General features: G+C 37.3%; 1 protein-coding gene across 5 annotated transcripts in view; it reads left to right on the plus strand.

Annotated features, from left to right (window-relative positions):
- The window catches only part of STRN (striatin), a 74942-nt gene that overhangs the window by 44942 nt on the left and 11501 nt on the right, over window positions 1-18499 (plus strand). For 2 of the 5 annotated variants that reach the window (XM_051613720.1, XM_051613721.1), the window contains exons 8-16: window positions 907-1017; window positions 3320-3406; window positions 3958-4101; window positions 6658-6794; window positions 11005-11180; window positions 12187-12234; window positions 12885-13006; window positions 14324-14491; window positions 16651-16791. In XM_051613720.1, the coding sequence (XP_051469680.1) occupies window positions 907-1017; window positions 3320-3406; window positions 3958-4101; window positions 6658-6794; window positions 11005-11180; window positions 12187-12234; window positions 12885-13006; window positions 14324-14491; window positions 16651-16791 (1134 nt within the window). The remainder of the gene's footprint in view (window positions 1-906; window positions 1018-3319; window positions 3407-3957; window positions 4102-6657; window positions 6795-11004; window positions 11181-12186; window positions 12235-12884; window positions 13007-14323; window positions 14492-16650; window positions 16792-18499) is intronic. The other 3 variants (XM_051613722.1, XM_051613723.1, XM_051613724.1) reach the window with 3 other exon arrangements.

Consider the following 18499-nt stretch of genomic DNA (forward strand, 5'->3'; position numbering starts at 1 on the left):
AACAATAAGGATGAGATTTTAGTGAGAAAAACCAGACAAAAAGATAATGTATTTCAAAACATTCTGTAATGATAATGAAAAGGAATATATATGAGGAAAAGTTGTATTACCTCCCTCCTCTGGCAAATTATTTTTCTAAGCTGCCTCAGCACAGTCTTTTCATATGTGGAAAAAATTAATTAGAGATTTGAACTCACGTAACATGTTTTGTTCAAAATCTCCAAATACTCTACTATTAGAAGAATACTTCTGTCTATCATATCACAGGGAAAGTAAGTTGAGAGACATGGATTTTATATTTTTTCAATTAGGTATATTGAAATGTTTTGTGTATTTTTTCAAAGACTGATAACTCCAGCCTTCGCCTCTTAGTGAAAATGAAAGGCTTTTGTGCTTTAAGATTTCATTCAAAACTTGGTGACATGTAGGATGTTCCAAAATTATTTAAGTGTGCTGCTGTTTTGTGTAAATGACAACATAGCACAAAGACAATAAAATGAGAACTTGAAATGGAGTGGTGTGATATCAGAGTTGTAAAATTATATGGACCAGTAACATAACTGCTGCTTCTAGATAGAATACTGCTTTCTCTGGAGGAAAGAAAAAGCTGAAAAATGTGTCCTGATTTATTATAAAGTAAATGTTGCTTACATTTATGAACAGTTATGTGCTTAGCTGTAGAAATTAGGCAGGTGAATTTTCATCTCAATTTTTTATTAAGAAAATTCTGAGCAAATACAAGTGGGATATGAGTAGCAGTTTTACAGCTTTCACAAGCTTGTTGCTATTTCTGTCTGTTTAAAATAAAAGACAAATGCTATTGACAGCAGCTGTTAACCTCCTTCAGTGGAGATCACTTGGTGACATTATTGAAAAAGGATGTTTCATTTGTTTCACTTTGTTTAGAAAAGGAAGACCAGTGTCTCATGCCTGAAGCTTGGAATGTCGACCAGGGAGTAATAACCAAACTCAAGGAACAATACAAAAAGGAGCGCAAGGGGAAAAAGGGGGTGAAGAGTAAGTGGAAAACATTGCACCTTAAAATCATAAATCCCACATCTTTCACACCCTTAATTCTATCTCTCTTTCAATGTTTTCCTAAAATTACTTACTCTTTTACTTTGCTGCTCCTGGACTGCTTTCCTGTTCACCAGTTCTCAGGGGTTGAAATTAATGACAGTCAATCAAGTTACCTGATAAATAGTTGGATTAGATATCTTCTTCCAACTAGGTGTTGGATTAATTAAAATTCTTGCTTTGAGAATGGTTTATACTTTCGTTATTCAGAAACAAGAGCTGTAAAAGCATTGGTTTAATAGTTCACGCTTTAATATAGAAGATTTCAGAACCCTTTCTTAGCTGGAAACATGCCAGTTTCACAGGAAGAGTTAAAGTCTGGGATGTAAAATAAAAAAAAAACCAACATAAACAGTTTTTGAGCATCCGATTAGATGACAGAGGGAGAAAACAGGTTAATTTCTACCCCTGTTTATACTTAACATTCACAACATGCAAGTCATGCTGTCATCATAATTTGTTATGCAGGGCTCGAAATAGGAAGCAACTCTGGCCATGAATTTATTTGTAAATCACAGGATCTATTTATTGACTTTTGTACTTGTGGGACTAGCCTTTAAAAATGTTGGGTATTGTTATCCAAACAAAAAAACTGAACAGTATCTGAAATACAGTTTCTAGCCCTGTATTATGTTTTTTGTTACATTTCTTGAATGTAAAATCAGTCTTTTTTGATACATAAGACATAAAAAATTTTAAACTCAGATGAAGTGTTTAAAATGAAAGACAGTGTTCACAGCTATATTTCAAACATCTAGCTGTATTCAGAACTCATGTGTGAATGATGTGAATGAATAATATTGCATGTAGCCCAGTAAGAAATTTGAGGGATGTTTCTCCCTATGTGGGAAGATGCTTATGAATATCAGGGAAATTCTTCCTTCCAGAGAAATACATACCTATGCAAAAGGTGTCAGATCCTCCCATCAGAGAGGCTGACTTGCTTGGTTACTTTTTGTATTGGTACTGTGTAAGCTGCTGCTCAGCCCTTGGTTATGTTGCTGAAATAATGCTATCAAATGCACAAACTAAACCTCCTTTTTTTCTTTTATTATGGAAAAAAAGTAAATGCTTACCATACTTTACATTTCTCAAGTGATATATTTGTTATCTTTGGTATCATTTAAGTTACTGGAAATTAATTGCAAGTCTGACAAGAAGCTGAGCTGACCAATTAAAGTGTTCCTGTCATATAAAATTCATTCTAAACTTCTTTATAATTAAGATAGAGAAGGCATGCTGATATATGACTTCAGTGAAGCTGACTTTTGTAACCTGTTATTTTTAAGATACACGGACATGCTGTGTAGTTCAGGGTAAACAGTTGTAGGGGTTAACTGTTGAAATTAAATTTAGCAGTTGAAATTCTATTCTTGAACAGCTGTTGAGTGCTTTTTATTTTTATTATAAAACTTAATGTTTAATTTTTTAATATAAACATAGATATTATTGGATCGTGTTTTATATATTTATCAGAAAAAATCCTGATAAAAGGCAGCACTTGGGCGTCCAGTGCTCCTTTATGAAGATAATTACTGCTTAGTACATTTACTCTACTTTTTGGTTTGATTTGATTGTTTGATCTTGGGAATTCAAAATGGTTTACTACAGTACAGAAATTAAGCATCTTTCCATGGACAAGCCATCGTAGGAAGGGCATCAATACAGAAAAATCAGGAAGAATCTGAGTCTGTTTTCAGCTATTAGTGGTATAGCATGTAGTGAAGAAGAATGTGAGGAAGGAAGTTCAGGCCAAAAGAAGGGACTAAATATCTTGACATTAGATTGTACAGAGTTTGTATCTATGACTTTAATGTCATCATAAATGGTGTTTAGACACAGAACTGCTAAGTAAAATATTATTTTTATAAATCAGATATTATAGTGAAACAATCTTGCAAAATCCTACTTACTGTTTTCCTGAATCAAGTAATACTTTTGTGACAGACAAATTAAATACAATTTAGTTTATTATCTGTCATTGTGGTTAGGGTGGACAAAATAGAATTTGCAACTGCATTAGTAAATTTACGATTTTGCAAGGCTGTAGTAAACACTCCTGTGAAGTAATAAGAGAACAGAATTACGGAATCATAGAATGGTTTTATGAGAGAATACATATATTAGAGTACAGTTCTGTGTTAAAGCTGCTTGAAAATAGCTGTATTATTTACTGGTCTAGGAAAAAGCATAATGGACTATGGGTAAGACATTTTCCCATTCTTAATTAAACTTACAACAGGAAAAACTACCGAAGATATGTTTCAGCCTCAATCCTATATAAAACAGTCAAAACAGGGATGTGGGAAAATGATGGAGCAAAGCACAGGTAAGTGTCAAGAAGGGCATGGGTCTTCACCATATGTATCTTCAGGACGTAGGCCAGTGAATCCAGTTGCATTTATATTTTAATGTAACTTTTTGCATTATATAGTTCACAGTACTACACTACTGCACAAATAACTTTAAAATAGTCATGTTGTCATAATAATATGCTGCACAAAGTACCTGATGGACAAATTTTAAAATATTCACAAATGTCACTATTAATTTGGAAAAGTAGATATTCTAATGATCAGTGTGACTCAGTTGGAGGCATTCTTCAGCATCCCATGCAAGTAGCATTTAGAGTTTATAAATGTGGGGAAGATTCACACGTTCACAAGTCTCAGTTGCTTCTGTCACTTTCTTTTCAAGAAATTCATTTCATGCTGGATGAGTAGTTATTGTTGAAAATAGGGGCTCATTAGTTTTTCTGTGGTTATGTTATAATGCAAAGTAAGGATCCATTGTTGCATGTGCTGCTGTAGCATATCTGATATAAGTAGTGCCATCATAAGCTATGCATAAACCATTGAAATTTTTGTTTTTTCTGGCTAGGGCCCAACAGGTCAAAGCTGCAAGATATGCTTGCAAACTTGAGAGATGTTGATGATCTCCCTTCATTGCAGCCATCTGTTGCACCTTCTTCTAGACCCAGTAGCTCAAGGCTCGTTGAACATGAGATAAACAGGACAGATGAAGGTAAGTATTCAAAATGTGCATGCACCTTTGAAAAGGGTAGATGTTTATAGTTTCTTCTCCTTAAAGATTGTCCTCTTAAGACTTCCCACACACATTACAAATGCTCATTCATGATGATTAATTCCGCCTAAGTGCGATAAATGGCATTCCCATTTCTCCCCTCCTGTCACTTTTAGTAAGGTCAAGACACTTACCTAGGTCATGTCTTGGCTGAACACCTTTAAACAGGAAAAAACTGATTTGGCGCTTGGTAGCTTTGTAGTATGAGGATCTTAAATCACTTGCTTTTGTTTCTGCTCAAGCCTGGCAGTTAAGTGTAGAATAGAAACTCTCAGGGCATAAGAGCATCTGGTTTTCTCCCCATTAATGTAATTTTAAATGTATGTATATCCACACACATATGTATGTTTTCTTTTTTACGTGCAAAGGTAGTGGTTCTGCAAGTAAACACAAGTGGGTAGGTATAGCTTTTAAATGCTTGTGGTGATTGTGTAGTGAATCATACAGAATAACTTACAGCTTTATCCATGGAAAACCATGTATCTTTGCAATGTGGGATGTGGTTACCTTCATTAATATTATCTCTGAAAGTTGCTAAGTCATCTTTGTGATTCAACTTTCGAACTGCTATAATATACAACATAATAAAATTAATATATGAGGCTGTATTAATTTGTAGAAGATCATATCATGTGCTCTTTATTTAAATGGTTAATATGTGTTTCAAAAAATAAGCAAAACATGGGTTTCACTTAGCAGTCTATCAGTAAGTGTGAAAAAGTAGGTCGGCCAAGTTATAATTAAGATGCATAAAAAGCTGTGACGTCTGGCATAGTTACCAAAGATCTCAGTAGTTGTGTTTCCTACATGCTCAGTGATCTTATGAAAGAAGAGAGTAACTTAGCAACTCCCTGAGAAGTGGAGGAATTTTTTTGGTGGATGTTTCCTTTCCAACTTTTATTACGTGTCCTGAGAGCCGCATTAGCAGAGCTCCATTTTTCTGTCCTTTCAAGAATGTGTTGTTTAATTCAGACTCAGATGGACTCTCACAAAGCAGAAGAGGACTGATTGTTACCAGTCTGAATTCAGTATTATGAGCTATTAGCTGTGTATTCCTTTACAAATCTGAGGATCTATGATATTTTTGACAGGCAATTTTTTTGTTCTAGTAACTTTTCAAATTTGATGGCCTGTATTGTGTGTTGAGTGGAATATTACATTGTAAGTTCAAAAGAGAGAAAAAAAGAATGGTAGTTTAGACTTCAGGGTGACGAGGCTAACAACTGTTTGTCATTAGAAGGTAGAGACCTAATCAAACAGCAGAGCTTGAAAGGCTTTTTTTAAATTGTAAAAGGTAATAGAAAGCAGACAGGACACTCAGTACATGTGGAACAGAAGGACCATGGAAAGGCAGATAACTTTATGTTGGTTGGCCTGCAGAAGAGTTTGAATAGCATCTGAACCTGATGCCTTCAAGTCAAGAGGGAAGCAGCCTGAACAGGTCAGGCTGTTTATTGTAAGCCATAGTTTGCTTGGTTTTGACTTAGTATTGATGCTGCTGGATTGAATAAGACACTGAGAATGAGGTGGCATTTCCTATTCTCTCCCTGGTAGACACAGTATTTGCCAAAAGTTGTATTTTTACAATAGAGTTAAAAGAGGAAAAAAATTGTCATTTACTGAATAACCATCATAATTTGAGACAAAAGGTGTATAAAATTGAAGTCTCTTGTGTTCAGAAGATAGCACGTTTTTCATCTACTTAGGCCCCCTTCTGTGATGTATAGACTTGGAGAGCTGTTGTACAGGGAAGTTGGTAAAGGCACAACTTCTTTTCAGTCGTACCGCTTGATGCAGAGCCTTGTGTGCTGTAAGTGTGTGAACTGTACCCTCTTGGTCTTTGATCCTCCCGTTTCTAGTGAACCTGCCTGTGGATGTGTTTATGTTACAAAGACTGGAACTCCTACAGGCATGCTATAGCAGCTGTAAACTAGTAAAAACCTGGAACTCATTGCTGACTAAACTCTTTAGTACTTAAACTGATGTTACAAGTTGCGATGAATTGTCAGCTTCCAGTTGTATTGCTAGATTGGAGTACATGTAATCAGCTTCATTGTAGACATGCTTTTGGATGTGCGTGGATATGGTATTAAGAAAGGAGCAGTCCAGCTGTTCCCACCAGCTGTTCTCTGCCACATTTTTGTTACTTCTCCAGAACCTATTTGCATATTTTATTGTGGAGTTAGGGAAGGGCCTGAGCTTTTCTGTGTTCCTTTTGCATTATATATGGGTAAATGGTAGTGTACTGTTCCCTCCTGTGGCTAATGACACTGTCTTGAGTTATGCACACCTCCAGTATAAGTAATCTGTTCAGAGGACACTGTTTATTGGTAAGTATAGTAATTATCTTTAGAATGAAGTATCTTTTTATATCTTTTTGCCCTCAGCTACTTGAGAGATATTTAGTATTTTGGATGTGGAAAATATGCTTTTATTAATTAATGTTGTATAAGCCCATGTTTCAGGGTTGGGTTTTTTTGTTCTCTTTTCTTGCAGTGGAAGCTTTAACATTCCCTCCTTCTTCAGGGAAGTCTTTCATTATGGGAACAGATGAAGCCCTTGAAAATGAGCTGGGTCTTGGAGAACTCGCAGGCCTTACAGTAGCCAATGAGGCAGATTCGCTGACTTATGATGTAAGTGGTTATCAATGGTAAATCAAGGTCCTACTGTCTATTTGCTGAGTACAGATGCAAGTTACATGTGTGTAGACTCAGCAGAAAGGGAGATAGTCTTGTCCAGTTGTTAGGAGGCAAAGGAGTGCTTAGTTATTACAGGTATTGGAAGGGTGCTTACAAGGACAACAGAGCCAAGGTTCTCCATAGTGCCAGGTGTTAAACCAAGAGGACACAGTAGCAAATTGTGGCATGAGAGGCTCAGGTTGGTCATTAGGGGAAATAGTGTTATGTAGGAGGTGGTACTAAAGTTACGTTGTCCAGAGAGGCTGTGGAATACATCTTCTGAGTGATATTCAAGACCTGACTGGGGGAGAGCTATGGCTTACATTACCCGGTGTGGGCAATAGTCTTGTTTCAAATGGGAAGTGTACCAGAGACTTTTTAGGAGGCTCTTGTGTGTAGCCCACAGCTTCTTTTTCTTTCACTTTTCATGCAAAACTTCTTAAAATTGCCTCTTTGCAGTCATATGCAATTTTTGTCTGTATTTCTGATTTCTTGGGAAAAGGTACTTCAGGTACTACTTTAATGATGATCTCCTTTGTGATCTGTCAGCTTCAGACTAATCTTGCTATTGCATTGTCCATTTCTGTTAAAGTTGAGGGATTTCAGAGAGGATATTTTAGTACTTTGTTAGGGAGGAATCTTATCCTTCTGTAAATCTGTTAAGTAATCATCTGGGATTTTACTATTACAAATCAAATCTGAGATTTCAGAAATAACCTGCAGGTCATTACTTTGAAGGTCTACCCTTGTATGTACTTGTAAAGCAATAAATTATGTAATTAATAAAAAATGTACATGTATTTTGAGAGTGACACTGTAGAGAAGTGCTCTGCTACCGTATCAAGTTTCTGTGCATGTGATCTATTATGAACCATCAGGATTGCAATGATACAGAACATCTCTGCTAAAATTCGTTATTTTAGCATAATCTCCTAGTTTGGGCTCAGGTCTTGATGTTTTTGCTAATCTTCCCTAAGTTTTTCTCCAAAAAGGGGTAGGATGGTGTACAAATTTAATTTCTTTTACACCTTAAACTTAGATGCTGAATTTTTAAATTCAGAGGCCATGACAAACCTAAACCATCTGTACAAGGCTTTAATGCCTTCAGGGCTTGATTTCTTTGTTCAAGTGTCCATATAAAGTATTGTGTTTGTCCGTGTCTCCCATATTCTGAACCAACGGCTTTCATTTATGAAATCTAGCATTTCTTTATCCATCCCTATCCTTTTCTGCATGGTTGAGAATATTATCTTCTCTTTGTTTACTTGTTAAACGCCTTCATGACATCCTGTGGTCGGGAGTTGTTCAAGGCCAGGCTGCATGGGGCTTTGAGCACGCTGGTTTAGTGGGAGGTGTCCCTGCCTGTAGCAGAGGGGTTGGACCTAGATGATCTTTAAGGTCCCTTCCAACCCAAACTATTCTATGATCCTGTGAATTCATGGTCATGCTTACCTCAACTCTTACCTCTTTGCAGTGCTGACAATTTAAAATAAAAAAGTTTATGGTGCTCCTTGCTTCTGTGGCTGTTCCCTTTAATGAAGCAAAGTAAGACTGTTTTTTCCATTCCAAATTTCCCTGGAAGTTTTGCTTACAAATAATATATATGTTTTTATATGTTTTTATTTTTGACTGCTTCATACCTTCTCCAGCTGCCAAATGTGAATCAGGTAGAGTTAGTGGAAATGTAGTATGGTTTTTCTAGGTGTCAATTTTGAATCATATAGAGAATGAAGTTAAAAGGCTCATGTGAATTGGTATTGGAATGTGTTTGCTCTCAAAAGTTGCATACACTTTCTTATTTTCAGTCCCTTTCTGCCCACTGAAATTTTTTCCGGATTCTTTTCTTCTAAAACATGGCAGCCTCAGCCTACCTCATTTCATGGTTTTAAGTTTTTTACATATTGCTTTCGCTCTCTGTAAATTAGAGAACGGTTTTCACTTGGTAAGGAAGATTATGAATTTATTACCTAAACAGAAAGTTCTCCGTTTGTGGATAAGTTTTTAGAATATCCAACAAGATAAAATTTCTCAGGTTGCTAGCCAATATTCTCTGAAGTTCATATTTTCTTTTTCCTTCCTTTACACGTCGTTGTCTTAACAAACATTCACTTTGGTTGGTTCTGTTTTTTCCCTAGTCTTCTGGGTAGATAAAAGGTTCATGACATTATAACAGACTTATTCAGATACTGTTATGTACTAAGTTTGTTGAATGCTTTGTACAGACTTGGAGGTTTGGACTTTGTGGTAGTCCCTTGCTTCATTTCCTGCAACTTTAAACAGAAGTGTCCATAATCCTACTTGTGTATCGTTGCTGTTTCTGGAGTTTTCAAGTTGTCTGTATGGACACAAATTACACTATTAGTGGCAAATCCAAATCAGGTGATAGTTTAGGGGCTGTACATCCCCGCTTCAGTGGGGAGAGAGAAAAGGAGGCTGGCTGCAGTAACTCAGCCTCTTGCAGCTTGTGGAAGAGGAGTGGTGGTGGTGCAGCCAGCTGGTGCATCAGGGCTAGGATCTGTTTCTACCTCTGCTGCTGGTCTGCTGTCTGGGACTGCTCTCCATCTACTTTCCAATTTGTAAGCTAGTCATCCTGGACTCCTTTGAAAGAATGTCTTTGAATGAATGAGAAGCAAATGGAGAATATTAACCTGCCAGAACTGCCATACACTATTAGGTCACCTGAGGTGTCTTTGTGGCTTTCACACGTGATGTAGGACCTGTGCTACTGGTGTGTAAGCTGGAGGGCAGGGAAGGTTTCCTCCATCACATAATTTGCATTAGATGCCTGTGTTGAGGCAACCTAATTCCTCTCTAGATACATCTGAAAGCTCTGGATATCTTGTACCCTTTTTGCTGAGACTTTCTTGGCTAATCTCTAGAAAACCTTGCAGAGCTGCTAACTTCGCAGTCCCACCCCATCCTTATATATATATAATGCTCGAGCATTTGTCTGTTCCCTCATTGAGTGAACTCAGCTCAGTAAACTGGTAAGGAACAGACTTGCCTCCCTGAGCATGACAGTGCATAATTCCAAGAAACATGGTAAGACTAAACATGCTGTTTGTTAAAACTCGTTTCTCATTGTTTAAAACCTATGCAACCTCTTAATGAAGCATATTTTTATTGTTAAATACAGATGTAACAAAACTTTAAAAAAAGCATTTTTGTTCTTCAATCTTCCCCTCTGCCCCACCTTTGAGAATAAAATGGAGACACGTGTGAAGTGGCTCAGAACAGTAGTCTCTTCTATGCAGTTGATGATACTCAATTATGTGGGATTATCTGTAGCAATCAAGATAATGAAATCATCAATATTTTAGTTACAATTGTTTTGTTTTCCTGATTTTCCATAACTACCATCAGCAGTGGTTATGGGAAGATAAATTTAACTGTGGCACTGACTGACTGATGAAAGCCTGTTCAGCATTTTATGTCAACATTTGTTCTGAGGAGAAATGTTGAAGCGACTTATTTTTTTAAGGGCTTTCTTTTTGGGTCTTCTAAAAATGCATTTATTGTGAAATAATTGTCTCTATATATGATAGCTTATTGCTTGCCAGTTACATTTTTAGTGTGTAGCCAAGTTCTTTTTGTCTTTTTCTTTTCTTTTTCCTGGCAAGCTTTACTTGTCTTGCATTATGACAGAGCTTGTGTTGCCTTACATGAGTAAGTTAGGTTGTGTTCCTATGTGCTGCTAGACACTTCTGTGTTATCTCTTAGATCTTTACTTCAGAGATTCCGTGTCCATGGTACCTTGCATATTCAGGAATCACTGCTTGGCTGAGTCAGGCCCAGTGTTAATGAATAAGCCAGTAGGTATAGATCAAATTTCAAATACCAAACCATGTTCACAGCAGTATCACTCGGAAAGGTCCTTTTTAACTTCTAAATTATGTAACCTAACAGATATACAGAGTATTTCAGATTTGCACAGAAAGTATTACTCTGAAGGCAGCATTACTTGTTTACTTCCTGGAATACATCTACTTTTGTTCTCATTTTGAGTTGTCTGATCAGTGTTAAATGGACTTGCTCAAGAGCAGATTGTTATGAATAGTGAGCAAGGTAGTTTGACATCTTCTGAAAATGCCAAACTAAATTTCTGATTTCTTTCTTTCCTTGTGCCTTCCAGATTAATTACAAGTTTGCCTTTTTTTTTTATTAGATAGCAAACAATAAGGATGCATTGAGAAAGACTTGGAACCCCAAATTCACATTAAGAAGTCACTTTGATGGAATAAGAGGTCTTGCTTTTCATCCTGTTGAACCAGTCTTAATAACAGCTTCTGAGGACCATACGTTAAAAATGTGGAATTTACAAAAAACAGCCCCAGCAAAAAAGTAAGATTTTTTTTTCTTTGTTTCAAAAAACATTTACATTTATGAAGAAAAAAACAACTAGATGCCATTTCTCTGAATGGCCCTTGGAGTTATTGAAAATTATTCCTTGAATTTAAGAGTAGGAAAACAAGCTCTTAGAGAAGGATGGAAAGAGTGCTTCTAAAGCAGTTCTAAAGAGTGCTAGAAGAAATCCATGTGTGTTTGTAAATGCGTTTTGGTTTTGGAAATGAAGACCATTCATTTTTTTTATATTTTCCTTGTAGATGACATGGCAAATTAATTTACTGGTTAAAATATTTGGATGTGGCCTGTTAATGTGCTTGCATGCATATATAAATATATAAACATGCATTTATATGTATGCATATTATATGTGTACACGTGTGTGTATACATGTATACAGCTTTAAACTTTGACTGAGATGTTGCTAGGCTCCTTTTTTTACATTGTCTCTCATGTGTTGCTGGTAATTTGCAGAAATGAGTGAAAATTCTTAGCAGGGCTAATACTGTAAGGCCTTTTAGGAAGACTGGGCAAATAATGCGTTCTTCTGCAGTCTGTAACAAGCACTGGATTGGTAAAGTCCAGAGCAGCAGTTTTGGAAGTGATTTGTAACTGCTACAGTGCTGATATAAAAACAAAGTGTCATAGGCTTCTTTGCTCTGGGAGGGACTGTAAACACTTTATGATATATCCCATGGGATACTGATGGCCCTCCACTCCTTCCCCATCATTGATGTACCTACCTACTTGTTTGACTGGCATCTGAGAATTTGTGGACTCTATCTTGAAGGTCTTTAAACAAACCAAAGAAAAAAAATTCTGTCATATTTTGAAAGAGTGCAAAGAATTTCTAGGTTTATGAAACATCATGGGGGGGGGAAGTTGTGGGAGAAACACTTCAAAAGGCTTAGCAGTGATTTTAAGATTTTAGCCAATCTGGCACATTTTTGTAAAGCATAGTGTAAGATCATATATATGTTAACACTTTCTTGTACTTATTTAGGAGTGCTTCTCTTGATGTAGAGCCTATATATACCTTCAGAGCACATAAGTGAGTATTTCCTGAGAAACATTGCAATATTTGGATAAATATATGATTTTAAAACAGATTTTTTTAAAAAGTAATTCCCACCTTGTCAAGTAGTGATTTCATGTGATGCTTTTAGTTCCCATGTTATTTAATAAATCTGTATATCTCCCTTCTGCATAACTATTTCTGTCTGGAGCTAGGCGCACCACAATTTTTTAACAAGAAAAAATACAAATTCAGTTAAGTTCTATTTGTCGTTGGAGCTCTTGCCTTTTTGTTAGCTATATGCATCTGTAGGATGAAGCTGTTTGTCCTGAAATTAAATCTACTGAGTTGATTTAATGAAAGGGCCTCAGATCTTTAAAAAAGGGAAAAAAACTGTTTATGCAAAATAACAAAACCTATAGCTTAAATGTGCCACTTTTCAAATTTCATGTGCATAGTGATTAAATTGTCCTGAATATAGTTACAATATCAAATACTGTGGAGGGTTTTTTTTGTGAGAAGTGTTGTAGCATGTGCCAGGTTATCTCACTATGGCAGAATTTTTGTTGCAGTCTGTGCAGCAAGTTAACTGTATCTAACAGGGAAATTTAAAGATTCTAGTGAGAATGGTTTTCACATAACGAAAATGGTAATAGTCAATGTTTCTTTGGGGTGGTTTCTTCCAGTGGACCAGTGCTCTGTGTAGTGATGAGCAGTAATGGTGAACAATGTTACAGTGGAGGAATGGATGGCCTCATCCATGGCTGGAGTGTAACCAACCCAAACATCGACCCCTATGACTCTTATGGTACGTTGCTGTCACACACACCAGTGACATTAATGTTATTTGGCTAAAATAGTATAATTTTAAATAATGCTTCTTGGAAAATTTAAAAGAGAGCATTGAATGTTGGCGTCAATTTAAGTAAATTTTTGTTTTAATACTGATGCTGGGTGATGAGAAGATAAAATTTGTGATTTTCTTAAGAAAGGCCTCGATCTCTTTATAGTTTTGAGAAACACCTGGGTTGAAAAAGTACAGAACTAAACATGATACTTGGCAAGTACATCAAATGTGTATTTTAATGTTCTTTACTTTGAAAACACTCTGTGCCACTGAGATAAATAGGGGTTGTATAGTCTGAGACCAAATCTGTTAATCATAGGATCATAGAATGGTTTGGTTGGAAGGGATCTTAAAGATCAGGCCTGACTCTCTCAGCCTGTCTGCCCAGGAGAAGTGCTCCAGCCCTCTTGTCATCTTTGTGACCCTCCTCTGGACTCTCCAGGAACTCAAATGTCCTTCTGATGTTGGAGGTTCCAGTACTGTACACAGTACTCCAGGTGGGGTCTAATGAGAGCCAAGTAAAGGGGGAGAACCATCTTGCTTGACCTGCTGGCCACACTTCTTTTGGTGCAGCCCAGGACATGGTTGGCTTTCTGGGCTGCAAGAGCACATTGCCAGCCCATGTTTATCTTCTTGTCTGCCATCACCCCCAAATGGGGTTTTCAGAAGGACTGTTTTCAATCCATTCTCCACCCAGCCTATATTTGTACATGGGATTGCACTGACTCAGGTGCAGAACCTTGCACTGGACCTTATTGAACTTTGTGCAGTTTGCATGAGCTCACTTCTCAAGCCTGTCAAGGATGTTCTGGATGGCTGCAAACAGCTAAAAAGGCCTAGTTTATAACATTTTCCAGATCTGAATGGATGTTAGCCTAGTCTCTATGTTTTAAAATATTTTTCACTCTCATAGCTTCAGATGCTACGAAGCCTTGAAGCTGGCTTTTGGAAAAAAGGGAGTGATGTATCATTAATGGAATAGTTTCTTGAGAGTGAATTCTTAATCAAAGTGTGTTTTGCCAACTTTGATACTGTCCCTTCTGCTGAAACATTGTTTTGTTCCATTGGCTGTAAACTGGATAACTGAATGCCATGTATGCTGATGAAATTCAAGCATCTTCATACAAGAATAACTAACTGAGACTTCTGTGTTGGTATGACATGGGTTTTTTTATGGAGTAGCTTCTTAAGGCTGCTCCATAAACACAGACCAAGATAAAACTATTCACTTAATTCAAATTTTGTTTTGAAATGTGGTTTATTGTGTTTTGTTCACAGATCCTTCTGTTCTAAGAGGTGCTTTTGTAGGCCACACAGATGCAGTGTGGAGTCTGGTTTACAGTGGGCCACACCAACGTTTGCTGTCCTGTTCCGCAGACGGCACTATACGTCTATGGAAAGCTACAGAAATTGCTCCAGCTCTCAATGTTTTTAATGATAATCAAGGTACAGAAAATTGTCCTACCTTAATGTTAATGAGCATCACTGCTTAGACTGCTATCATTTTGGCTACTGAATAGAAGTCCTGCCTACTTGTTTTGCTGGGTATCATATCTTTATGAACGTTTTTGGGAAGAGTAAATTTTGGGTCCTTTCTACTTGCACACCAACTGAATAGATACCTACATGAAGTGGGACAGTCACATTAGATCTAAATGGCAACTGCTGCAGATGTTCTGCTGATGTTACTAGAACCATAGAGTATAATGTATCAACTCCATAGTTCAGATTCAAACTGAGTTTCCATTAGGCTCTTGTTTTTCTAGGTTTGCAGTAGCCAGTGCTTCGTCTTGGGCCAATGTTATTTTACCTTCCAGGTTTTGTTCCTTGTGCCTTTAACACAGAGATTCCAGTTGAATTTCTGAGTTTGCACATGATCTAAATAGCAATAACCTAGTCATCCTAAGCACTGCTAGTTGTAAAAAATTTAGTCCTTCAGATATAGTCACTGAGATGTCACGCACAAATAAAAATACTACTGTTTAGAGCCTAATTTCTGGAAGTTGATGTTTGAGTAAATGCTCTGGCATTAGCCCGTTGACATTGCCTGACTCTTAGAACTGATGGTCCGAAAGGCAACACACAAATCGAGACATTTCCCTTGGCTCTTCAGAACAACTTTGAGGCAAAATAAACTTCAGCATAACTGAACAGAGTTATTGAATTATGGTGTAAAGCCGGTCAGATCTGTCATTACTTGTTAGATGAAATGAACTGAGCAAAATAGAGATGTTTTGTAGTATTGTAGTTCTTGCAGAACTATGTTTCCAAAGGTCTGCAGGGTTCTGCAGTTCCATAACTGGTTTGCTGCCAGCTTGCCTACCTCTCTACTTTGAAAACTGCCTGGTAGGGGTGTTTTCCTTTTTGCTTGTTTGTTTTTGTTTTTGTTGAGGTTGTTTGGTTTTTTGTTGTTTTTAACTATGAAATTAAGGGGGGAGGGGGAGTAGTCTTGCCACTCAGAGATAATCTTTGTGTTTATTAGATTCCAAACTAGAATGAAACTCAGTTGTGTAATTCAAAGATCCTCTTTTGAAATGGAGTTTTTCTATGGGTAATTAAGAACCTCGAACAAACTCTCTAAAATATCTAGCACTCATCATTTAAGTCCTTTAGATTAACCATAGTAGGCTTACCAGGAAGCTGCAGATAAGCAGACATGGCAGTGGCAGAAAAGGTCCATTCAGAAACAATACGTTTGCTTCTGCAACCAATAATTTTTGGCTTTTTGGAGTACGTGTAGATAAGTACCACCACTCCTGAGCAACATTTCTGAGGTCATGTGTCATTTTGCCCTTGAACCTTAGGTTTAGAGAGAGGTGATAGTATTCCTGCATTAACTGGATCCATGGACATTTAGTTCCTTTACATCTAGTGTTTTGCTCTTCCTCCTCCTCCTGGCATCTCTTGCAATGGGCATTCTTCCTGTTCACAGGTGGCAAGCAGAACATTGTATGAGAAAATTTTAAGAGATACTTCCTATACCCAAGCTCTGCCGATTTGGCCTTCTGTCCTGTAGCATTCAGATAGCTATAGTGTGAGGAGATCAGATGTATATAATAGGCAGCATGGACAAAGCTCTGTAATGTGATTTTATGTTGTATTTATGTAATTCTCCTTGCTGACAGTGTCAGTGTATAAAATTCGGACCTAGAAAACTTGGAGGTTTTTATTTAAGCTTTGAATTTGCCCAGGTTAATAATAGCATCAATAATCTGTTGTGTTAATGATTTTACCACTTCTATTTCATGTCCTTTTACTCGATGGAATGGAGGTTTATTTGAGAATTGATCTTACAGTTAAAGGAAGGAAGAAGAAGGGGCAGGGAATTCTTACTTCCTTAATTTCAAAGTAGATTTCTGTCAAGCTGCAGTTCCAGATACAGCATCTTAATAAATGCATATCTGAAAAACAGGATTAAATTAGTGATCATATAGGACAATCTATTTAGATTGGCATTATATGGATTTTTAAATGTAACATTTCCATTAATAATCAAAGCCCTTTTGATATTTAGGTGCTTACTGGTTGGCTTTTTTGTTTGTTTTTGGGTTTTCTTTACACCAACTAAATCTTACAAAAGTGTTCTTCTCTACATTCCTTTCTAGAAATGGGAATCCCATCGTCTGTAGATCTTGTGAGTAGTGACCCAAGCCTCATGGTAGCATCATTTAACAGTGGACACACTAGCATTTTTAACATGGAGACGCGGCAACAAATTCTTACTCTGGAGTCCAGCGTGGATACTAGTATGTATTACCAAAAAATTGCTTGTTTAAGATCATTACTGTTGATAGTATTTTTGGTATTTCTGAACAATTAAGCAATGTCACGATAAATTATATCACAAATTATCACAGAATCATCTTGCTTGGAAAAGACCGTAAAGATTACCAAGTCCAGCCACCAGCCTAAGACTGACAAGTCCTTAGCTAAATCGTTCCTCTAAGTACTATGTCTATATGACTCTTAAATACCTCCAGGGATGGTGACTCCAGCACCGCCCTGGGCAGCCTGTTCTGTTCTGATGCCTGATAGCCCTTTTAGTGGAGAAATTCTTCCTAACATCCAATCTAAACCTTCTCTGGAGCAACTTGAGGCCATTACCTCTTGTCCTACCATTTTTGCCTTCATTGAACAGGCTGATCCCCCTTCTTTATGACCTCCTTTCAGGTAGTTGTAGAGAGCGATAAGGTCTCCCCTCAGCCTCCTTTTCTCTAGGCTAAAGAAGCCCAGCTCCTTCAGCTACTCCTTGTAAGACTTGTGCTCCAAACCCTTCATCAGCTTCGTTGCCCTTCTTTGGACACGCTCTAGTAGCTCACAGTCCTTTCTGTAGTGAGGGGCCCAAAACTGCACAGTCCTTGAGATGTCACGTGACCAGGGCTGAGTATAGGGGTAAGATCACCTCCCTGGCCCTGCTGGCCACACTGTTCCTGATGCAGGCCAGGATGCTGTTGGCCTTCTTGGCCACCTGGGCACCCTGCTGGCTCATGTTCAGCTGGCTGTCAGTCAACACCCCCAGGTCTCTCTCAGCTGGGCAGCTCTCCAGCCACTCCTCCCCAAGCCTGTAGCACTGCTGGGGGTTAGTGTTACATGCTGTGTTTTGAAATGCAACAGTAAATGCTTACTACTACAGCAGACCTAGTGGGTGTTTCAGTAGCAGAAGAGTGAACACACTTTTGAAAGAAGGTAGAAGAAACAAGCTGAAACTATCTTAATTCCTTTTCAAGGAACAGTTGCACAAGGAAAAGCACAAATTTCTTTAATAGAGCCCAGTGATCTTTGCGGCTTCAAGATTTCCATTCTCTCTTCAGTCCAAAATTGCAAGTTAGAAGTACTATCAGTACCAGTGGCCAGTACCAGAAGTTTTAGGGAAAACTGTAAGGAGCCTACTATCAGTAAACTAATTTACCCCAGTATTAGGAAAGAGACCAGAATGAGCTGAAGCATTAAATTTCATATTTGGGCAAAAATGGTAACCTGATAACAATATAAACATTCAGTTAAAAATCCTCTAAATGTTTAATGTCACTGAATTCTACTGTTCAGTTATACTTTTAAAAAGGACTAAGCCTTTCTTGTTTGCTTTGCTTATCAGTTTTAAAATAGTTAAATGACTATTGTTTTACAAGAGGAAATGGAAAGAGCCATTCTTTATATTGTTCCTTACTGTGCAGGATTTCTGGTTTTTAATCCACATTTTTGTTCCTGTCTGAAAAAACAGTCCTAAATTAGTTTATTCAGTGGAAAATACCTGCCTTCTTTTTTTTTCTCCTTCAGTAATTCAGTAATGTTCCTTTAAGAAAATGAGACCATGTTATAGCAACCTGGTTAGTATTTGTATTTATGTAATAGTACTATAAAGCTTATATGTATTTAAAAATATATATATTTCTACAAGAACTAGACAAGAGGAAAATAAATCTCCTGAAGTGCCCTGCCATCAATATGCAGGGA

The sequence above is a fragment of the Apus apus genome, chromosome 3, assembly GCF_020740795.1.
Source record: "Apus apus isolate bApuApu2 chromosome 3, bApuApu2.pri.cur, whole genome shotgun sequence".
NCBI classification, from domain to species: Eukaryota; Metazoa; Chordata; class Aves; order Apodiformes; family Apodidae; genus Apus; species Apus apus.